Source organism: Hemitrygon akajei, chromosome 10, assembly GCF_048418815.1.
Source record: "Hemitrygon akajei chromosome 10, sHemAka1.3, whole genome shotgun sequence".
Lineage (NCBI taxonomy): Eukaryota > Metazoa > Chordata > Chondrichthyes > Myliobatiformes > Dasyatidae > Hemitrygon > Hemitrygon akajei.
The window spans coordinates 169696529-169718620 of NC_133133.1; the positions used below are offsets into that span (position 1 = coordinate 169696529).

Genomic DNA, 22092 nt, shown 5'->3' on the forward strand with positions numbered 1-22092 from the left:
CACACTTGTTGAATGCCCATATTAATGTGGTCTTTCATTGATTTTATTGTGGTTCTTTTTCTATTATGGATTTATTGAGTATGCCCACAAGAAAATGAATCTCAGGGTTGTATATAGGTACTTTGATAATAGATTTACTTTGAACACACCATGGCCATCACCGACTTCAAGAGCTGCGTGGATGAGTGTGTGCCTTGAGAACATACTGAGTTTTCCCAAACCAGAAGCCGTGGACGGACCAGGAAATCTGTAGTGTGCTGAGGGCTAGATATGGGACATCCAAGACTGGCAGTTCAGATCCCTACAAGTTCAAGTACCACCTATGAAGGCCACCGTTTGAGTAAAACGGCAATTCTGTATGGAATTAGAAACTCAGCAGATGTGTGATAACAGTGGCAGGGTTTTCACGCCATCGCCTCCTAAACAGCAAAAACTAAGTCTAATTGGCAAAGAGGCTTTTCAATGCCTGTCATGCACATTTTGAGTGGGAGAATAACATTATGCCTGAATGAGCCCCCATTGCATCTGGCAACGTGTGATCTCTGTCTCAGAGATAGATGTCAAAATATCCTTGAAGAGGGTGAACCCTTCCAAGGGGCTGGCAGGGTACTGAAAATCTCCAAACTGGTTGGAGTGTTCAAAGACATCTTTAACCTCACAGCTTGCACTTGGAGGATCCTACCTGCTTCTGAAGGGCAGTAAAGTGCCACAAAGCCAGGCGAGCAGCCTCAGTGCTATTGCCCTGATCGCAATCACATCTGGTGCGATGAGTGCTGAGTGCTTGGAGTGGTTAGTCGTGGCAAGAACTCACTGCTGCTGAACCCACTGCAACTTGCCCATCACAACAGTTCTACAGTGGATGCAAAATTTTACTGGCTCTCCATTTGGCTTTGGAGCACCTAGAAAATAACACAACAGCTATTCTGGGACAGTTTTTACTTTTTATCCACCAGGCTCCTGAACCAGTGTGGATAACTTCACTCACCTCAACAATGAGCTGATCCCACAATCTATTGGTTCATTTTTCAAGGGTTCTACAATTCATGTTCTCAGTATTATTTATTTATTGTTAAATATATGTTTCTATTTGCACATTGGTTTTTGTGTGTGGGTTTTCATTAGTTCTATTGTATTTCTTTGTTTTATATGAATGCCTGCAAAAGAAAAGAATCTCAGTGTAGTATATGGTGCCATATCCCCTCAGTACAAATCAACAAGTTTCAAATCCTGGGTCTCTGCAACTGGATCCTCAACTTACTTATTGGAGATCACAGTGAATGCAGATTGGTAAAAACATTCACTGTTATTGACGGTCAACACAGGCACACCTCAAGGATATATGCTTAGCCCACTGCTCTACTCTCTCAACTCTCATGACTGTGTGGCTAGACACAGCTCAAACACCATCTGTGAATTTACAGGTGACACCGCTGTTGTTGGCAGAATCTCAGATGGCGACAAGGAGGCATACAGGAGTGTGATTGGTGTCATAATGACAACCTTGTACTCAACATCAGCAAGAGTAAGTAATTGATTGTGGAGGTCAAAAAGGGGATGTTGTGGGAACACACACCAGTCCTCATTGAGGGGTCAGCAGGTGAAGGAGTGAGCAGCTTCAAATTCCTGAGTGTCAACAGTTCGGAGGGTATATCTTAGACCCAGTGCAATGATGCAAGCACAAAGAAGGCATGATTGTGGCTCTACTTTATTCAGGTATTGAGATTTTATTATGTCACCAAAGGTGGATGAATGCTTGTATCAACAGCTGGGGCACATTGCCAGTCCTGGTTATGTGACCACTGATGTCAAGCCGACAGTCTTTGATTATATTGATAATGGTTGGGGTCAGCCATCTTGCAAAGACACTGCCCAGAAGTGGCAATAGCAAACCACTTCTGTAGAAAAATTTGCCAAGAATAATCATGGTCAAAAGGCCCTGTCTGCCTATGTCATACTACACGGCACGTAATAATGATGATGATGACTTATTTATTTTTTAACAGTAATATTTTATGTATTGTACTGTACTGCTACAAAATAACAAAGTTCATGACATATGCCACTAATAATAAATCTGATACTAATTTCTATTTTAAATAACATTTAGGATTAATTCACCAGCGGTGATGTTAGCACTTAAACACACTGCAAGTTTCACAAGCATCATTTGTGATTCATACAAAGTCAATTTGTACAAAAACATTAAACAATACTTTGTGGCCGCTGATATTTTCACAGAATCGTGGACTTGTTTTACAAATAAAATATTTAATTTATATCGGTTACACAATTTGTGTATCCATCATAGTCATATTTTCTCGTGACATGAAGCCATTCACCATTCAAATCTATGCCCATTTTCAGAGTATTGCTATCCATCTCATTACTCTGTTCATTTCACATGTGTTCTTTTGGAAGCCAAAAACTCAAGGAACAAATGACCTCAAATCACACATTTGGGATATGGGTGGAACCTACAAAGTTATGCTTAAAATAAATTAATATTTAAATATTGTCACCAAAACATGCAATTTATGTAAATTGACTCAGTAGTAAGGACTCTCTATCTATGAAAATCCTTGATTAAGCACTATATTCATGCACCAGATGACACAGTACAAAGTAATGATGTTCAGATGGCATTTGTTTTAGTGACAGAGTATTAGAATCAGAAATAAGTTAATGGCAAGGCTGGTTGAACAGAATCGTTGTAAAAAGATTACGGTAGATATATTTGCATTGGGATATGCAATTTAATTACTTTCAGAATCAATGTAAGGAAATTAACAGAATGGGCTACATTGACCAAAATATTCTGTCAAAACAAAATAATATAAAATTAAATTGTTACAAAATGCAAATAATTTTGCTTTAACAAATGCATTTTCTGAAGGATTAATATACATCTGTTACACAATACATACTCATTCCTCATTCTCCATTGACATGCACACTGAAGATCCATGTACCCATAAGGCCAGTCACCAGGAGCGTTGATCACCAATGTGCCTTCCTCTAGGCCCTGTGTGTGTGAAGGGAACTCCCGCCTGCAGCTTCCCAGGAAACAGGTCCATATACAGGTTTCCTAACTAGGATGGTCTTAATTACTTTGAGTAGGAGAGAGCTGAACTTTTGATGACAGGTGTAAAACACAAAAAAAATGTCCATGTCTCTCTGGCTTCAGACAACAGCTTGGTTCCAAAATCAAAGGAGCAGTGGCAATTTATGATATGTACAAGTTGGGTATGTGGGATTTCGGTGCTCCTTCAAGTGACAAAGATCACTAAATTGGAAAGATAATCTCAATAAGGCACCTCTCTCCCACTGCCTTTACCAAAGCATATTTAAAGCTTCCTTAATTGAGTTAGAAACAGGAGGCCACTCATGTTAATACATGTCAATGCTTTTACCAAAGGACCTTAGTGAATTTGTGGAAATTCAGTGATCTTATTTATTTAGAGGGTAACGGGCCCTTCCAGCCAACAAGCTGATGCTGTCCAATTACACCCATGTGGTCAAAGAACCTGCTAACCCATCTGCACATCTTCTAGAATGATCCATCAAGAATAATGAAAACAGAATCCAATAAGTTATAGACTGTACAGCAAAGAAATGGACCCTTTGGTCTCACTTATCTATGCCAATCATGACATCCGTCTCAACAAATCTCATTTACCCATATCCCTCTACTCTTTTCATATCCCAGTACCATTCCAAATACCTTCTGAACATTGGAAATGTATCTGTTCTGCCATCTCAATTGGCAACTTGTTTTATAACTGCATGCCTTCTGTGCGAAGAACTTGCTGCACAGATCTCCATTAAAGTTCTCTCCTCTCATCCTCAACCTCCGCCCTCCAGTTTTCAGACCTTCATATCCTGCAAATAGACTAACCATCTAACCCTATTTTAAACCTCTATAAGGTCATAGATAGGGAGGTAATGATCATAATTCACTGAGATGTGATGCATATAAAATTTTTGAATAGAGAAATCCCAAGTCATTTGTCCAAACCTGCAATAACTAAACCTTCAAATTAAGGTCCCAAGAATTTAATTCAACAAAGTTGAACACTTGGAAATCTATCAGTGCAAGTTCATTTGAATCTTCTCTTCTATTTCGGCTTGCCTGTACTGTTATATATGAATAGATGCTCAAAGTCTATCTTTCTAAATTGTTAGTTGCCTTGGCCAGAAAGGCCAGGTTATTCCTGGCAATAACAAAGCAATAATGATGGCAGAGAAGAGGTTCACTGCATTGTTATCCAGGATAGGCTTTCCTGATATATGCCTTCCATTTGGAGTGATGTGATGAACAACCATTCCATTATCTTCATCAAAACCTGCAAGTTGACAAGAATTGTACAGTAATCGTTAATAGGTTGTAATGCAATCATGTACAAAGCAAACACTTCTGCTCTAGTTTTGTAATCAGTGACTATTACAAATAAGCTGTCTGGTGCGACAAGCTATGATGATTACAAATAAGCTATGTTTCTATTTAGTATTTAACCTTTACATCTATCAAAGTATCAAAATATATACTTTAAATTTCAACAATTTGAAAATTTAGGTATTAACTTGTGGCAGATCTGATTGCATTTAACCCTCTCAAAGTCCAATCCCACATCCCTGTTGTGAGAGGTGGAAATGGACAAGGCCAGCCAACAGGGCTCTGGTGAAGCTGTAGAGGCCAATCCCAGGTACAGTGGATGCAATGAATTACAGAAACATTGATAAATCCCAACTATACCATCTACTTCGGACAATGGAGATGGAAGGCTATCGATGGCCTATGCTCCACTCGGAGCTAAGGGCCCAAGAAGAAGATTAATGTATTGATGTAGGTGTGCTATGAATTCACAGCACTGGTTAGAAAGTTTCATCAGTCTCAATAGAATGACTCCTTTTCCCACAGCTACAGTTTATTAATGTGCATGTAATGGTAAAAGACAAGTTAATTGGTGTAAATTTCTCCCAAATAGTGAATAGTGTAGTCACTAAAGAATTGAGCTTCCACTTTATCAATAGCATCATTTATTGATCAACTCTAAACTCTTGTTAGTCTGCCTTTGCACATGAGAGGTTCACTGGACCCCCAGATTCAGGGGTTCAGCTCAGGGCAAACAACCCTGACTGGTTAAACAAAACTGTTATGGAAACAGCCATGAAGAATCCTTCTGCATCTGAGTGCAATGGCATTCCTGAGTCTCCACCTGGGATTTGCGTGACTGACAGTAGTGAAAACTGAAAAGAAGCTACCGACAAGATGAAGGAACATCGCCAGAGATGGAGGACCTTCATTATTGTCCTAAACATCAGCAGCGTAACGGGCAGTAGGCACATTGCACACAAGAATGATTTCTCCATTTTCCCACCCATGATGGGGGGGAAACAAATAAAATGATGTTTAATTATTTCAGAATTCAAGCACAAACCTGAATACTGCATTGTGGCACCTAGACAGGAATCCAAAATGGAACCGAAGAAACCTGCCGCAGCTCCATATAAGACAACTGGCCACTGGGGTGGTGAGCTATCCAAATCGTCCACAAATATCAACTGAGTCAGCAGATAGGCCAATCCAACAACAGTTCCACCAAGCAAACTTGCAACAAGACCCACAAGAGTTACTCCTCCATTAGTACCTGAAAGAGAGTAACGCATTTTATTAAGTATTTTAAGAAACTAAGAATTTTTCATTTCCTTTCCTTGGACATTAACATTAGCAATTTTACCTACGGATAAACATTGTGAAATAACTGAAATTAACTTGGTTGGGTATGCTGCGGCAACTGGATTTTCTCTATTCCAGAGTCGCTGAGTCAGAAATGTTGGGTCATTCTGTTCCAGATTATTGCTACTTGATCATATGATAAGCAGCAAGTATTAACTTACTGAGTGGATGAACAGGCTCAAGGAGTTATTATTCCAGATTTCAGCTTTGTCTCCATTCTTTAGATCGTAATCTTACAGATAATTTCAACTAGAAGCCTACCTAATTACAACTATAAAACTTATAGTTTATTTTCAAAGCAATGAAGGAGGTATATTTTATAAAACAAATAAAAGTTGGGCAATTATTAAAGGAAGTAAATAGTAAAATTCAAGTTGAGGGGGAAAAATCACTTCAGTTGATAAACTATCATATCTGTCCATGATACAACACACTGATGAAGGGTTTCAGCCTGAAACGTCGTCACTACCTCCTCTCATAGATGCTGTCTGGCCTGCTGAGTTCTGCCAGCATTTTGTGTTTTTATACAACACACTGAATGTTCTTTACTGAAATTTTTACAAATCCGCAATTCTTGACTGTTTCAAATTCATGAAGGACTTCTTGTGCTTGTGAAATAAGGCTGTATAATTCAGGGGTCACCAACCAGAGTACAGCGATACTCAAAGGAGGTTCCTTATGTCCAGTCTATTCCACAATTTAGTTTACGTGGCTATCAGCACTAGCTTCTGTCCTGCTTGCTCACATTTTTTCCGGTCAAAAAACTCAACGGGTTTATCTTTAAGTGCAGGGTGCTTGGACTCAAAGTACCGAAGCAGTTTTGAGGGCTTCATTGCCTCATTAGACAGCCTCCAGGCCCGAACTCCAGCTTCCCACCTGCCCGCCACCAGACACCTTGGCCAGGTGCGGCTGGTCGTGGGTGGGGTGAGAGGACAAGGTCAGGGCTGGAGGTCCCCCGTGCTGGAACCGCAGCAGTCACAGTCTGGAGAAAGCGACTGACCAAGCAAGGAGTGCGACAAGGTGCGCGCCCACCCCCCTCCCACCCCTGTAGGATCTATCAGCTGACAAAAGTTTGGCTCGAGTGATGACTTTCAGTAGATCGCAGCGAGGTAGCTGCTCTGCTACTTACGAAGCCCTGAGCCCCAATTAGGTCGTCTGCAAATATTTTAGCACCGGGTTCCCCACGAACATTCGGTGTGGTAAACAGGTTCAGAGGCAGTGCCCATCTGTCCGCGCTCCAGACAGTAGCAACGGCACTTCTTGCCAGCCACTGAAGGCCAACCAGTGATCCCTGGCGCGAGGGTATCACTGCGTTTAGGTGACTGATGACCTTGCGTGAGTTCAAGTTCAACAGTGGGCATGACAGGGAATGAGGAAAGGTGCAGCTGACTCATATCGTTTCCTCGCGGCCCGGTAGCACATGCTTTGCGGCCTGGTGGTTGGGGACCACTGGTATAATTGATTCGTCTTAAAAAACTATTTTGTAAGGCACATTAAGCAAAATAATTGGATATCAAAAGAGGCTTATATTTAGAGAAAATGGTGTAAATATATTAAAATTGGGATGTGTTTTTTGAAATTTTGTTATCACTAACATACAAAAATGAACTCGTATCCGATATAATATTCAATAGAAACATGAGAAAGTCTGCAGACGCTGGAAATCCAGAGCACATAAAATCCACACAAAATGCTGGGGGAGGAACTCAGCAGCATCGATAGAAAAAAATAGATAATCGCCATTTCTGGCCGAGACCCTTTCTCAGGATTCTTGACCTGAAATATTGGTTGTCTATTAATTTCCACGGATGCTGCTTGGTCTGCTGAGTTCCTCTGACATTTTGTGTGTGTTAATTTTGAATGAAACTGAACACAGTGTATGATTTTTTTAAAAATTCACATATATATTAAGATTCTGCTGCCCCATCGCCATAGATGGGATAATTGAAATCCCACATTGTTAATACTTTAATTTTTAATCTCTTTGCCTTTTATACTGCTGCTCCATTTCCTTCCTCTTAACTGGTGGCTTTTAACGGAGGGCTGTCAGGAAACCGTTTGTTGTGTACATAGATTGTTGAATTCCTCCAGCATTTTGAGCTTTAATTTTGAAAGCAATCTTACACAACTATATGAAATAAAACCAAAAACACTGGTAAAATTTAGCAAGTCAGAGTGAGGGTGCAATATGAAAGTAGGAGAGTAAGAAATGGGGCCTTGTAACTGGTGTAAACATAGATGGGGGTATTGGATGAGCGGCATGCAGACAAGGGGTCGGAGAAGGGAGCGGGCAAGGACATCAGAAGCTGCGATCTCGAAAGGGGACGGGCAAGTGGGTTCTTGTGCTGGTGGTGTGTGGGCAGGTCGCTGGGAAGGGATGGGCTGTCACTCATTAAGGGTGTGTAAATAGAGGCAGGTTTGGTTAAGAAAAGGCTGAGAACATGTTGGCGGTTGTCCTGGGATGGCATGTGATCTGGGGACAGACAGGTAGGAGTCTGGCACTCACGTTAGTTCCAGGAAGGAATACCACAGGTGTAGGGTGAGTCCTGGACTCTGATGAAGGACCTCAGCCTGAAATATCAACTGTTTACTTTTTTCCATAAATGGTGCCTGACCTGCTGAGTTCCTCCAGCATTTTGTGTGTGTTATAAGGAGAGATAGGTATATATGGGGGCAGAAGACTGGCAAGTGACAGAGGCAGGCATGCTGTCTCAGAAGGGCTACATGGGTGGGCAGGCAGGTCTAGCCAGAGGGGAAGGAATGGGTCGGGTGGCATTTGGCAGACTAAGGGAAGGGGTGCATATTGCAGGTCTGGGGGTGCTAGAGCTCACACATGTGGATGTGGGTCACGACAAGGAACTAGTACGTGGGAAGGTGGTGGGCCTGGCAAGGGGCAGGGAGCCATTCAAACATACGTTCTCAGAAGCAGCAGAACCTCCCCGGCCATGGGAAAGAATGGGCACTTGGAGGTGGGTTCCAGAAGTGGCTCACTCACAGGGCTGGGGGGCCTGAGAAGGGACGTGCATTGATGGGAACAGGCATTCTCTGAATAAGTTTGCACCCACTGGTGGGTGCTGTTTGGAGGTGGGTTCCAGAAGTGGCTCACTCACAGGGCTGGGGGGCCTGAAAAGGGACGTGCATTGATGGGAACAGGCATTCTCTGAATAAGTTTGCATCCACTGGTGGGTGCTGTTTGGAGGTGGGTTCCAGAAGTGGCTCACTCACAGGGCTGGGGGGCCTGAAAAGGGACGTGCATTGATGGGAACAGGCATTCTCTGAATAAGTTTGCATCCACTGGTGGGTGCTGTTTGGAGGTGGGTTCCAGAAGTGGCTCACTCACAGGGCTGGGGGGCCTGAAAAGGGACGTGCATTGATGGGAACAGGCATTCTCTGAATAAGTTTGCATCCACTGGTGGGTGCTGTTTGGAAAGGTGTGCTTGCATGTTCTCTGTGGGTGAGGTTGTGAAGGTTGCGATTACCAGTGGTTAGCTGGGAAGGGGGTGGATTGACAACAGATTACATGATAAGGTTATGCTCAAGAGAAGGCACGATGGGTGTGACTGCATACTTGAGTGATAAAGTACACATGCACGTACAGGAGGAGAAGGTGCTTCTGTATGCAGGAGGAAAACTGAGGAGGGGCCCCATGTACATGAGACAGAGGTCAAAAGTGACTGGGTTAGTTAGAAAGAATTGCCTAAATGAGGCACTGATCGCTCATGTCAAAATATTGTGATAAAGGCCTAATATTGTAGAGTCTGTATTTCTGCAAAAATTACAGTTCAGGTAGGGCACTAGGGATCATTTTTTATTTCTTTCTGCTTTCACAAATTTATACTCTTTCAAATATTTGGTTTATTTACTCAGGAACAATCTTGACCCGACCATTATGGAAAGCAATTGTATATTCTTACCAATGGGTACCTTTTCCCAGGTGGTTATCAGCCTTGGTTGCTTCTTACTTGCAACACTTCCTATCTCTGATGCCCATGTATCCCCTGAGCTGCAAGCCAGAGCACCCAGGAGGGACAGACACATCCAAGAGGCAGTGTATTGCTTTGTAAAATTAATTGCAATTTCTCCTGGCCCATTTTCAATCATATAAAGCAAGGCAATTTCTGTAGGAATACTTCCATTGCAGAATACTTGTAGCCAATTCCTCTGGCCACCTGTAAACAAAATGCACAAAATCAGTTATGCAAGATATACAAGCAATTTAGTTATACGTGTTGTGGACAGCAATAGCAGACTGGCAAAGGATACAGCAAGATAGAGATTAATTGCATATGTGGGCAGAGAAATGGCAGGTAGGGTTTCACCTGGCCAAATGAAAAGTGTTTCCCTTAAGTGATCAAACGTAAAGAGGCAGTACACTGAGAATGGCAAGACCCTAACAGTATTGATGAGCAAAAGGATCTTGAGGTCCAAGTTTGTAGCTCTCGGAAAATGGCTAACAAGTTAGATAGGGTGCTAAAAAAGGCACATGGTGCACTTGCCTTTAATAGTCGAGGAACTGAGTTCAAGAGCTGAGAAGTTATGCTGCAGCTTCATAAAACTCATCTGGAGTATAGGTATCTTCCCCCCCCACCCCCCCCCCGCCTTTACAAAGGTAGAGAGTTCCTATGAAACCTTTCGTAAGCCAAAATGGCGTAAAGTGAAGCATCATTAATTTATATGGGAAAAATGTTCGTAAAAGTGAAAATCCTCTTTGTAATGCGAAAACAGGTTACTAATGTAGGTCTTTTGTAAAAGCGAAGTGGCATAAAGCGAACATTCGTAAAGTGGGGGACACCTGTATTGCGTTTGGTTCTGGTCGCCCCTTTACGGGAAGGATGTTGAGATTTTGGAGAGGGTGCAGAAGTGATTGACCAGGATGTCGCCTGGATTAGAGGGCATGTGCTCTGAGAAGTTGGACAAACTTGTGCTGTTTTCTCTGGAGCGGCTAAGGCAGAGGGGAGACCTGATGGAAGATTATAAGATATGAGAGAAGTATAGATTGAGTAGACAGCCAGTATCTTTTCCCCAAGTTTCAAATGTCTAATACCAGAAAGCGTTAGATTCCTGTTTGGTTGGGGCATCAAGGGATATGGTGAGAGGGCAGTTTTTTTGGGGCTGAATGGGATCCAGATTGGCCATAATGAAATCGCTGAGTGGACTTGAATGGCCTGATTCTGCTCCGATGTCGTATGGTCTTAATGCATTTAAGGTGAGATGGTGCAAGTTCAAAGGAGATGTGTGGTGTGGTGGTAGAGGCATTTGAATGCCCCACGATAAGGGCATTCAAAAGTCTCATAGGCAGGCACATAAATGTGCAAGAGATGGAAGGGTATGGACATTTTGTGAGCAGAAGGGTTAAGTTTAGTTGGGCATTTGATTACCAATTTAATTAGTTTGCATAACATTGTGGGCCAGAAGGCCTGTTCCTGTGCAATACTATTCTATGTGCTAAGAGCTTTGAGAAGATCTCTCCTGAATCTTCATTGATATAGTTTCTCCTTCTCTTTCTCACACACATTCTCTCCAGCCCTTGACTTTTCCCACCCACCTGGCTTCACCTATCGCCTTCCAACTAGATTCTTTCTCCTCCCCCCACCTTTTTATTCAGGCATCTCCCCACTTCTCTCTCAGTCCTGAAGAAGGGTCTCAGCCCAAAACGTCCACTGTTTACTCCTTTCCATAGATGCTGCCTGACCTGCTGAGTTCCTCCAGCATTCTGTGTGTGTTGCTTTAGATTTCCAACATCTGTAGATTTTCTCATCTTTATAAAAAAAATTAAGCAAGTTGTGAATGAAGATTTAATCTAAGAATGTAGTTGGTGCAATCATCTTTGACAGTCATTGAGGTAAATGTCCTAGTTCCACTACAGCTTGGTGTGTTCTGAAATGGCTAATGAGGGGACTGCCGACTTTTCCCACTGATGAAAGGTAAACAGGTAAAAATGATCACACATTTCACTTTCTGTTATTTGCCAGAGCTGTATTTTTTTTTTATCATTTCACTGATTTAAAAACACTGGTCTAGCAATTTCTACAAATAGCTTTGTACAGCTGTAATTATGGAAGAAAGTGAAATGTGTATGTTTAAGAAGAGTTCAAGATAATTTATTCCCAACATAGACAGAGAAGTTCTGCAGATGCTGGCAATTTGATATGGAAGATATTGGAAGTATGCAGTCAATCATGCTGGCATTCTCTGGGTGGTTGTTAATATTACTGGCTATGAACTCTTTATTTTCTTAACTCAAAGTTTTACAGACAGTATCTCAGGTTTGAAAGGTTTTTGCTTTATTTACAATCGTTTCATCGTCACATTTTGAACATAACAGATTACGATTTAGATGCGTTACCTTCCTTATATTCTGCATCCAAACGCTTCTTTGCCTCAGCCTTCCATTTTGTGAGTTTAGATGAGCTAACGAAAAACGTTAGCAGCGCAGAAAAGAAACTGAAGTTGGCAACTGTAAGGATGATTCCGACAATCAAAGCTGCAACAAAATGTTTAAAGAAACAGTATTATTCCCATGCAGAGAAGTTTATGTTCATCAAGGAAATGCTGCAGTAAATCTCAGTGATGAAGCTTGACAGGTCCATAATTACCAAGAAAGGTTATAGCTAAAAAAATAACCATGGAAAACAGGAATCTTGTTAGGATCCATTGATGCACCATCACTGCAAACAAACTGCTCTACTGAAGATGTCAATTTCAATTTTCTTTCTCCCTAAATGACACACAATACACCACTGTCAAATACAGTCATATGAAACATCCAAACAGATATGTGACACCTCTCTGTATCCTTTTACCTCACTGCCTGTGCCTCCAGAACATTTGATTTTCACAGATGTACACTGCAAGAATAGAGATGCATTGTCAGTTCCCTAGTATTGAAAGGACTTGGACAGAATTTGCACCATGAGACCCTCAGATACATTTATTTTGAAAGTTTAAAGAAAATGTGCTGAAATCATTGCTCTGGGGAAATAGCAAAGAAAAATGATCACAGATTACTGAATTTTTTGAAGTCATATTTAAGATTAATATCAAAAGTGTCACCAGATAATTTGTACTGTACCCGACAGTATTTAATTTATGCACTTTATATTATCTATGCATTATACATTTGCAGATTTAATTATTACTTTCCTAAGTTATTGTGTGTGATGTGCACTACTGTGTTTTACACCCTGGAGAAACGTTCTCATTTGGAGACATACATGTAAATAGTTAAATGACAATAAACTCGACTTGAACTTGAAAGAATGAACTATCAGGAACTACTTTTCCAATATACTCAAGTTATTGAAAAGAAGTAGCATTAATGAAATAGGGCAAGTCTATAAAATACTGAGCAAAAACAATTCAGCATACAAAATGAAAGGACATTTTGTTCCATTTTACACAATTGCCTCGGTCTTCAGTTTCTCAGATGAGGCAACAGAAACTGAGCATTCATTTCCTCAGGCGCTAATGAGATCATGGGAGACACTGTAAGAAAAATAGGACATTGATAGACAGATGGATCTATTAATGTTGGAACTTTTACAATTTCAGGATATCTTAAACTGCTTCAAAGCCATTAACTTTTAAAGTAAGCATCATGTCAAACAGCAGAAGTCAATTTGCTAATAGGACGGTGAGGTGGAGATACGCCCTTACCAAAGGAGGTGTCAGGCGCTCCTTCTCTCCACTAGCCTGCAAGTCACCCTTGTGCACGGTGTAGCACTTGTTTAGTCCCCAATCAGGGTCACATGAAGACATGGAAGCAGGTGGTTGATGGTTGTATGAGCATCTGGTGCATATCACAAGTCCTGATTATAGAACATAGAATAGTACAGCACATTACAGGCCCTTCGGCCCACAATGTTGTGCCGACCCTCAAACCCTGCCTCCCATGTCAGTATGCCAGCACTGACGCCAGGCAGACAGTCTCTGGAGAGTATTGTTAATGGCTGGGATCACCTATCTTCTAAAGACTCTGCCTAGAAGCCAATGATAAACCACTTCTATAGAAAAATTTGCGAAGAACAATCATGGTCATGGAAAGATCATGATCATCTACATCATACGACATGGCACATAACGAATGATCAAATTTACTAATCAGATGGAAAGATTACAGAATGATACACTAAAGCCATAATAACCATAGTCATACAGCCCACCCTGTCAGCAAGAACCACCTATTTAATATTAATCCTACACAAAGCCTTTTTTATTTTCTAAACATTCCAATCAACTCCCCTATTTCTCACACTCACTACACACTTGGACAATTTACAGGGGCCAATTAACCTCCCAACCTGCCCAGCTTTGGGATGTGCAAGGAAATTCGAAAAAGGGGTACAAATACATAGAACACTGAAAGCAGCAATAGTGGTAAATGGTGGTGAAGAGAGCATATAGCATGTTTACCTTCAACAGCTAGGGCATTGAGTAAGAGTTAGGACATTATTTTCAGTTTTATGGAGCACTGGATGTCTTGTGTGCATTTCTAGTCTCCACACAATAGGAAAGACGTGTGGATGCTAGAGAAGGTCTGAGAGATTCACAAGGATGTTGCTTATATCAGTGGGCCTGTGTTATGAGGTTAGATTGAATAGGTTTCTCTGGAGCAACGAGAGCTTAGAGGTGACATGAAAGAGGCATACAAAACTGTGAAGACATAAATACACTCGTGGCCACTTTATTAGGTACACCTGCTTGTTAATGCAAATATTATCAGCCAATCGTGTGCCAACATCTCAATGTGTAAAGGCATGTAGACAAGCTTTTATGTATGTGTTGACATACAGACATACATGTCGTCTGATAATAAAATTTACCTAATGATTTTTGGAGCCAGACGGAGTAGTTTCAGTCTCTCAGAAATTGTAGATTGCCTGGGATTTTCACGCACAACAGTCTCTACAGAGTTTACAGAGAATAGTGTGAAGAGCAAAAAACATCCAGTGAGTGGCAGTTCTGTGGGTGAAACTACTTTGTTAATGAGAGCAGTCAGAAGAGAATGGCCAGACTGGTTCAAGCTGACAGTAACTGAGATAACCACGCGTTACATCGGTGTGCAGAAGAGCATCCCTAAATGCACAAAATGTCGAACCTTGAAGCAGCTGGGCTACAGCAGCAGAAGATCGTGAACATACACTCAGTGGCCACTTTATCAGATCCAGGAGGTACCTAATAAGGCAGCCACTGTATGTATGTCCAGTGTCTGTTTTCCACCATAGGTGTGTTTCAAACCAGAGGGTATGATGAGAGGAAGGAGTTTAATGGAGGTCTCAGGAGTAAACATTTCAGACGAAGAACAGTTGGTATCTTGAATGAGCTGCAAGAGGAGGTAGTGGAGCAGGAATGGTAGCAATATTTAAGCAGCAACAGGGCAGATATTTGAATGAGTAAGGCAGAGGGATATAGAATTTAATACAGGCAAGTGGGTTTAGTATAGATGGGCAGGATGGCCCCCACTGTTCCCATATGCCCACCTAACCTCCCTTATTTGATTCCATGCCCTTTCTTTCCAAACACATTACACCTTCTACAGCCCTTTATCATCTGCACCTATCACCTCCCAGTGTCTGCCACTACTTCTACCATTCCTATTACTCACCTAGATCCATCTATCGCCTGCCAGTTCTTGCTCCCCTTCATCTCTTTAGACTGACCATCTCCCCTCTATCCTTCGATCAAGATGAAGGGTCTCAGCCCAAAACATCAGCCATCCATTTCCCTCCACAGATGCGACCTGTCCAGCTGTGTTTCATCAGCAGGTTGTTTATGCTCCAGATTCAGTGAGTTTCATATGTTTTTTTTTGTTTTGGCTATGACTCTATGGGTAGTATCCAAGAACAACCCATGTGTTTCCAGGGAAAACAAAGACTCATAGAAAACCTACAGCACAATACAGGCCCTCCGGCCCACAAAGTTGTGCCGAACATGTCTCTACCTTAGAAATTACTAGGCTTACCTACAGCCCTCTATTTTACTAAGCTCTATGTACCTATCTAAAAGCCTCTTAAAAGACCCTATCATATCCGCCTCTACCACCATCGCCGGCAGCCCATTCCACACACTCACCACTCTCTGTGTAAAAAACTCACCCGACATCTCCTCTGTACCTACTCCCCAGCACCTTAAACCTGTGCCCTCTTGTGGCAACTATTTCAGCCCTGGGAAAAAGCCTTTGACTATCCACACGATCAATGCCTCTCATCATCTTGTACACCTCTATCAGGTCACCTCTCATCCTCCGTCACTCCAAGGAGAAAAGGCCGAGTTCACTCAACCTATTCTCATAAGGCATGCTCCCCAATCCAGGCCAGATCCTTGTGAATCTCCTCTGCACCCTTTCTATGGCTTCCACATCCTTCCTGTGGTGAGGCGACCAGAACTGAGCACAGTACTTCAAGTGGTGTCTGACCAGGGTCCTATATAGCTGCAACATTACCTCTCGGCTCCTAAACTCAATTCCACGATTGATGAAGGCCAATACACCGTATGCCTTCTTAACCACAGAGTCAACCTGCACAGCTGCTTTCAGTGTCCTATGGACTCAGACACCGAGATCCCTCTGATCCTCCACACTGCCAGGAGTCTTACCATTAATGCTATATTCTGCCATCATATTTGACCTACCAAAGTGAATCACTCCACACAGACAGCATCAGGAGTCAAGGTTAAACCTGGTGTTACTGAACCTGGGAGGCAGCAGCTTTACTTGCTGCACCACCCTGAACCCTGGACAGTGTTGCTGATGGACTCTAGATCATCAGGACTGTTTATTCATTTCCATGGATGCTGCCCGACCTGTTAAGCTTCTCCAGCAGAGTGTGTGTGTGTGTGCGTGCGTGTGAGAGAGAGTGAGTGAGAAATAGGTAAAAAAATACAAAATAGTGCAATTAAATAGAAATATGTCACCCTTTTAAGATACAAATGAGGTGCAATTTCTTTCCTCAGGGCCATAATAATTCTTAGTCCGCCTCTGCCCAAGGACATTTTCGAGCCTGAATCACTGAGTACATTCAAGAATAAAATCCACTTTTGTTCTATAAAGAAGTCAACATTTTTGGGAGCGTACAAGAAAGAGGAGCTGTGGCTAAAGTCAAATACTATTGAAAGGCAGAGCAGGCCAGACGAGTTCATATGGTCTACATCCACCCATACTTGTATTAGATTGAAAAATACCTCAGTGTTCAATGTTGGATTTTTTTCTACACTCAATACAATAAATGTATGGTTTACTGTCAAAGAGAAAACAATATTCAAGATTTTCTTGATGCATGTTAGTAGACTTAGCAAATATCAGAACTATTGGTTGCATAGAGGTTAATGGATAACTACACCCACTTCCTCATCCATTGAGATGTTCTCACAACCAATGATCTCATTTAGTAAGACAATGAGTCCTTAAATGTTCTCATTTATATTTGTATTTGCAGTTTATTGTCTTTTGCACTCTAGATGATCTTTTATTGAGCAAACATGAGGAAATCTGCAGATGCTGGAAATTCAAGCAACACACACAAAATGCTGGTGGAACGCAGCAAGCCAGGCAGCATCTATAAGGAGAAGCACTGTCGACGTTTCGGGCCGAGACCCTTCGTCAGGACTAACTGAAAGGAGAGACAGTAAGAGATTTGAAAGTAGGAGGGGGAGGGGGAAATCCAAAATGATAGAAGACCGGAGGGGGTGGGGTGAAGCTGAGAGCTGGAAAGGTGATTGGCAAAAGGGATACAGAGCTGGAGAAGGGAAAGGATCATGGGACAGGAGGCCTAGGGAGAAAGAAAGCAGGAGGGGAGCAACAGAGGGAGATGGAGAGCAGGCAAAGAGTGATTGTGAGAGGGGCAGAGAGAGTGGAAAAAAAGGGGGTAAAATATATTAGCGATGGGGTAAGAAGGGGAGGAGGGGCATTAACAGAAGTTAGAGAAGTCAATGTTCATGTCATCAGGTTGGAGGCTACCCAGCCGGTATATAAGGTGTTGTTCCTCCAACCTGAGTGTGGCTTCATCTTGACAGTAGAGGAGGCCATGGATAGACATGTCAGAATGGGAATGGGACGTGTAATTAAAATGGGAGATCCTGCTTTCTCTGGCGGACAGCGTAGGTGTCTTTTATTGATGCTGTTATAGTTACTATTCTATAGATTTGCTGGTATGCCTGCAGGAAAATGAATCTCTGGGTTGTATATGGTGACATATATGTATTCTGATAACACAATTTACTTTCAATTTTGAAGAATTGACTAGCATGGCATGTTATACCAAACATTCCACCGAGTTTTTAAGACTGCTACTTTGTTGGTTCTACAGATCCCTTGAATTCCCCCGATAGCCCCACGAATTGTTTCTATATACGGTGTGAGAAAACTAAGTAAAGTATTTGAACCAGGAAGTATATTGAAATGTTTCCTGTGACTTTTTTCCTCTGCCTCCACTTATTTCGTGTACCTCTCCAGTTTTGTTGATAGGATCGTTGCTGTTAACATAACGGTAAATAGGATGACGGTGGCGCAGCGGTGAGAGTAACACTATTAAAGCGGCGTCGACACGGGTTCAATTCCTCAGCAGTCTATATAAAAAAAACGAGAAAGTCAGCAGATGCTGGAAATCCACAGCAACACTCACAAAAGTCAAGGCAGCAGCCATGGAAAAGAGTGCAGTCGCCAGCAGTCCTGCTGAAGGGTCTCGGCCCGACACGTCGACTGTACTCTTTCCATAAAAGCAGCCTGGCCTGCAGCTTTCTGTGTGTGTTGCTGTCTGTAGAGTTCGCAGCGTCTCCCCGTGACCCACGGCTTCTTCCACCGTCCAAAGACGTAAGGGTCACATGGGCGTAATCGGCCGGCGCGGGCTCCGTGGATGGGAAGGATCTGCTAGTGCTGTAGCTCAATATAAAATTATAGCTTGGAACTAAATGTAATATCCTAATGCCATAGACCGCATTATGGATTCAAAATCAGTATCATATTGTCAAGAAACAGCGACAATGTACCATTTTAGATTATTAATATTTCAGCAAACATTCTGTGAAACTTCACCTCCAATAGCTCCGCTACGATCAAGACTTTTCCTCTTCACTGCATGCGAAGTAATAATTAGCGGAACTATCACAGAAAACATCCATCTCCAGGGCGATACTGGTCGGAGATTATCTGTGAAAGGAAAAGGCAACTGTTTCAGTGTATAAACTATAACAACCTTCACGCATAGTCAGGTTTAATCACATTCGGTCATTAACGATTGCATTTATTAAATGCATTTTAGAACGAAAAGGCGTTTTATTGTTGTCTATATTGTACAAAATACTGATAATAAGAAAGCACTTCTAAACCGGGTACGGCAGTGTTATCAAACTCCAGGATTTATGTGACTAAACACACTGACGCACAAGGTGAACAATCCACTGACCATAATAAGTACTTGCTGTCATGGACACAACCCAAAATAATAGCGATATGGACAATATCGCAATCAGAATAACAATGTTTGCCATCATGTTGACTAATTCTTCGCATGAAACCACCGGACGATTGTTGTGCCTGCGCGCAGTGCCTGAAACCAGAAAGGGATACAACACATTACAGGAAATACAGCGAGCAAGAGCGGGGATGCAATCGGCCAGGGAGCAGAGGGCAAGGGTACGTGTTAACGACTGAGATCAGGATGACCCATCGGTACCCTACTCACGATACCTCTGCGTGTGCCACTCCGCGGAAACATTACCATTTCCCCCTCACCGTCAGTGGTCGAACGGGTTGTGATGTGCGGGATTAGGTCCAGCCTCCACTCAACAGCGTTGATTTCATCTCCCTCCGTCCCCGGAACCAGCACTGGCAACTTCCGCCACTCCAGCCGGCGCTCCTGGGAGAACCGACAGGGCGCCCTCCCCAGGCTGGGCAGGGCAACGCAGGCAATTCCTTCAGTCTCAGTTCGTTTGCACGCCGGATCCGAATCAGATTCGGGTTTAATATCACCGGCATATGTTGTGAAATTTGTTGTCCTTGCGGCAGCAGGGCATTGCAATACATCATAATAAAAATGAATTACGGTAAAAATATCTAATAGTTAAATGAAATAAGTAGTGCAAAAATAGAAATAGTGAGGTAGTGTTCATGGGTTCAATGTCCTTTCAGTAGTCAGGTGACAGAGGGGAAGAAGCTGTTCCTGAATCATTGAGTGTGTGTCTTCAGGCTCCTGTACCTCCTTCCTGGTGGTAACAGTGAGAAGAGGGCATGACCTGGGTGGTGGGGATCCTTAGTAATGGATGATGCGTTTTCATTTCATTTCAATTTCATTTTATTGTCTGATGTTCACCTTTTGAGGCACGCTCCTTGAAGGTGTCCTGGATACGACGGAGGCACATACCCATGATGGAGCTGACTAATTTTACAACTCCGTGTAGATTTTTCCGATTCTGCGCAATAGCGCCCCCCATGCCAGATGGAATGCTCTGAAATTTTCAGGTGTTTTTGGTGACATACTAAATCTCCTCAAACTCCTAATGAAATATAGCCATTGTCATGCCTTCTTTGTAACCACATTGGTATTTTGAGCTCAGGGTAGATTCTGAGGTGCCTACTGTGGTTCACGCCTGTGGTGAACTAGATATACCTGTCTGACTGCTCCTGTGGCTCCTCCCAAGACCCTGCTGACTGCCCCAGTGGCTCCTCCCACAGACCCCTGTATAAAGGCGACTGTGGCCTGCTGCTCTCCCTCATTTTCCCCAGGATGTAGTGTTGTTCTTCAGTCAATAAAAGCCGATATCTCGCTTCCTAAGTCTCGGCGTGAGTTATTGATGGTGCATCAACGCCGGATGCACAAGTGAGGCATGAGGTACAGTCAATATGAGAGTGGTTCACTCCCTGCGAAAAGCTGCGAGTTTTAATGTGTATCTTTCCTTTCGGTTAGTCCTGACGAAACGTCGACAGCGCTTCTCCCTATAGATGCTGCCTGGCCTGCTGTGTTCCACCAGCACTTTGTGTGTGTGTGTTGTTTGAATGTGTGGTCCCTTGTGTCTCCATTAGTGCAAACTGGTTGCTCTCTCTCCATTCTGAGATATCTCGGGTCATGAATTCCCACAGCATGTGGCATGTTGCCCTTTCGCAAGGAAGCCATGAAGATCCTTGAACCATTTCCCTCTGGTAATAGTGAGATTTGGTACGTCAACAAGACTCTTGCAAATGCCTGTAGAAATATCGTGGAGATCATTCTGGTTTGTATGGAGGCAAGGGCTGGGCCGATTCCACTCGCTTTTCCGTGATGTTCACTCCTGTCTCCTTGGCACCAAGACTGTGAGACTGCTCCTGCTGCTATGCAGTTTGTGCCTGCAACCTTCGTGAAGATTTGCCCCACAATATAATGAACTGAGACTGAGGTTATAGGCCTGCTCCAGCTGCTCCAGGATTCGGGTCTACAGACTCAGTTTGGTTCAGAATGCCGCTGTTGGCTTTTACTGTTTGCATGATTTGTGTTCTTTTCCCTCTTTCTCTACACATTAGGTGCTGGTCTTTATTTTAATTGGGTTCTTTCAGGTTCCTTATTTTGTGACTGCCTGTAAGGAGATGAATCTCAAGGTTGTATAATTTATGTTGTTTGATGTTTCTATCTTTCATTCTTTGGGTTCTTTCTGTTTTGTGGATGTCTGCAAAGAGTAAGAAATTCAGGTTGTATACCGTATATACTTTTTGATATTAAATTGAACCATAGACTTTGCAATTTCTGATGTTCATTGGAAAGGGAATAGACCAGAATGAGGTTAATAATTTGTCTGAATTCTTACATCCTGTGTTTGATATTCATCAGGATAACATATGTTCCAGGAGTCTTGCTGTTTTTCACTTTGGATATTTATAACTTGTTATTTTAGGGTGATGGTGACACAGGATCAGACAGGATGTTGTGCAATGAATTAAAAAAGCACTCACAAGAGATGCTATCAGCTTCAGGATACATGCCACCCACAGCATCAGGAGTGGTTTTGTAGAGAAATTTGATGCAGAATAAATCACCCAAAGAGCAGGCCACAGTGTAAAGATAGGAATCATCATTGGCTTATTCTGCACTCGCTGTGCCCTTTTAAGGAAATTATATTTTTGTAACACGTGGAAAATGGTAGAGGAAATCAGCAAGTCAGGCAGCATCTATGGAAAAGAGTCAACAGCTGCTAAGAGCCTTCTTCAGGACGGGAAAAGAAAAGGAAAACCCCCAGAATAAAAAGGTGGGGACGGGGAAGAAGGCTAGCTGGAAGGTGATAGGTGAAGCCAGGTGGGTGGGAAAGGTCAAAAGCTGGAGAGGAAGGAATCTGATAGGAGAGAAGAGTGGACCATAGGAGAAAGGGAAGGAGGAGGGGACCCAGGTGGAGGTAAT

General features: G+C 42.5%; 1 protein-coding gene across 3 annotated transcripts; it reads right to left on the minus strand.

Annotated features, from left to right (window-relative positions):
• Positions 1 to 1985: 1985 nt before the first annotated feature.
• On the minus strand, positions 1986 to 19568 carry tmem19 (transmembrane protein 19). 3 transcript variants are annotated; one of them, XM_073059658.1, is made up of 7 exons: positions 19464 to 19568; positions 19135 to 19278; positions 18765 to 18878; positions 12084 to 12221; positions 9652 to 9906; positions 5439 to 5648; positions 1986 to 4343 (listed from the first exon to the last, which is right to left on the minus strand). In XM_073059658.1, exons 2-7 carry the CDS (start codon positions 19220 to 19222, stop codon positions 4171 to 4173), a joined length of 978 nt encoding a protein of 325 aa, XP_072915759.1. In that variant the 5' UTR covers positions 19223 to 19278; positions 19464 to 19568; the 3' UTR covers positions 1986 to 4170. The 3 variants fall into 3 exon arrangements, with proteins under 3 accessions (XP_072915759.1, XP_072915760.1, XP_072915758.1); XM_073059659.1 differs by having other exon boundaries at positions 19450 to 19551; XM_073059657.1 differs by having other exon boundaries at positions 19419 to 19505.
• Between the last annotated feature and the right edge of the window lie 2524 nt (positions 19569 to 22092).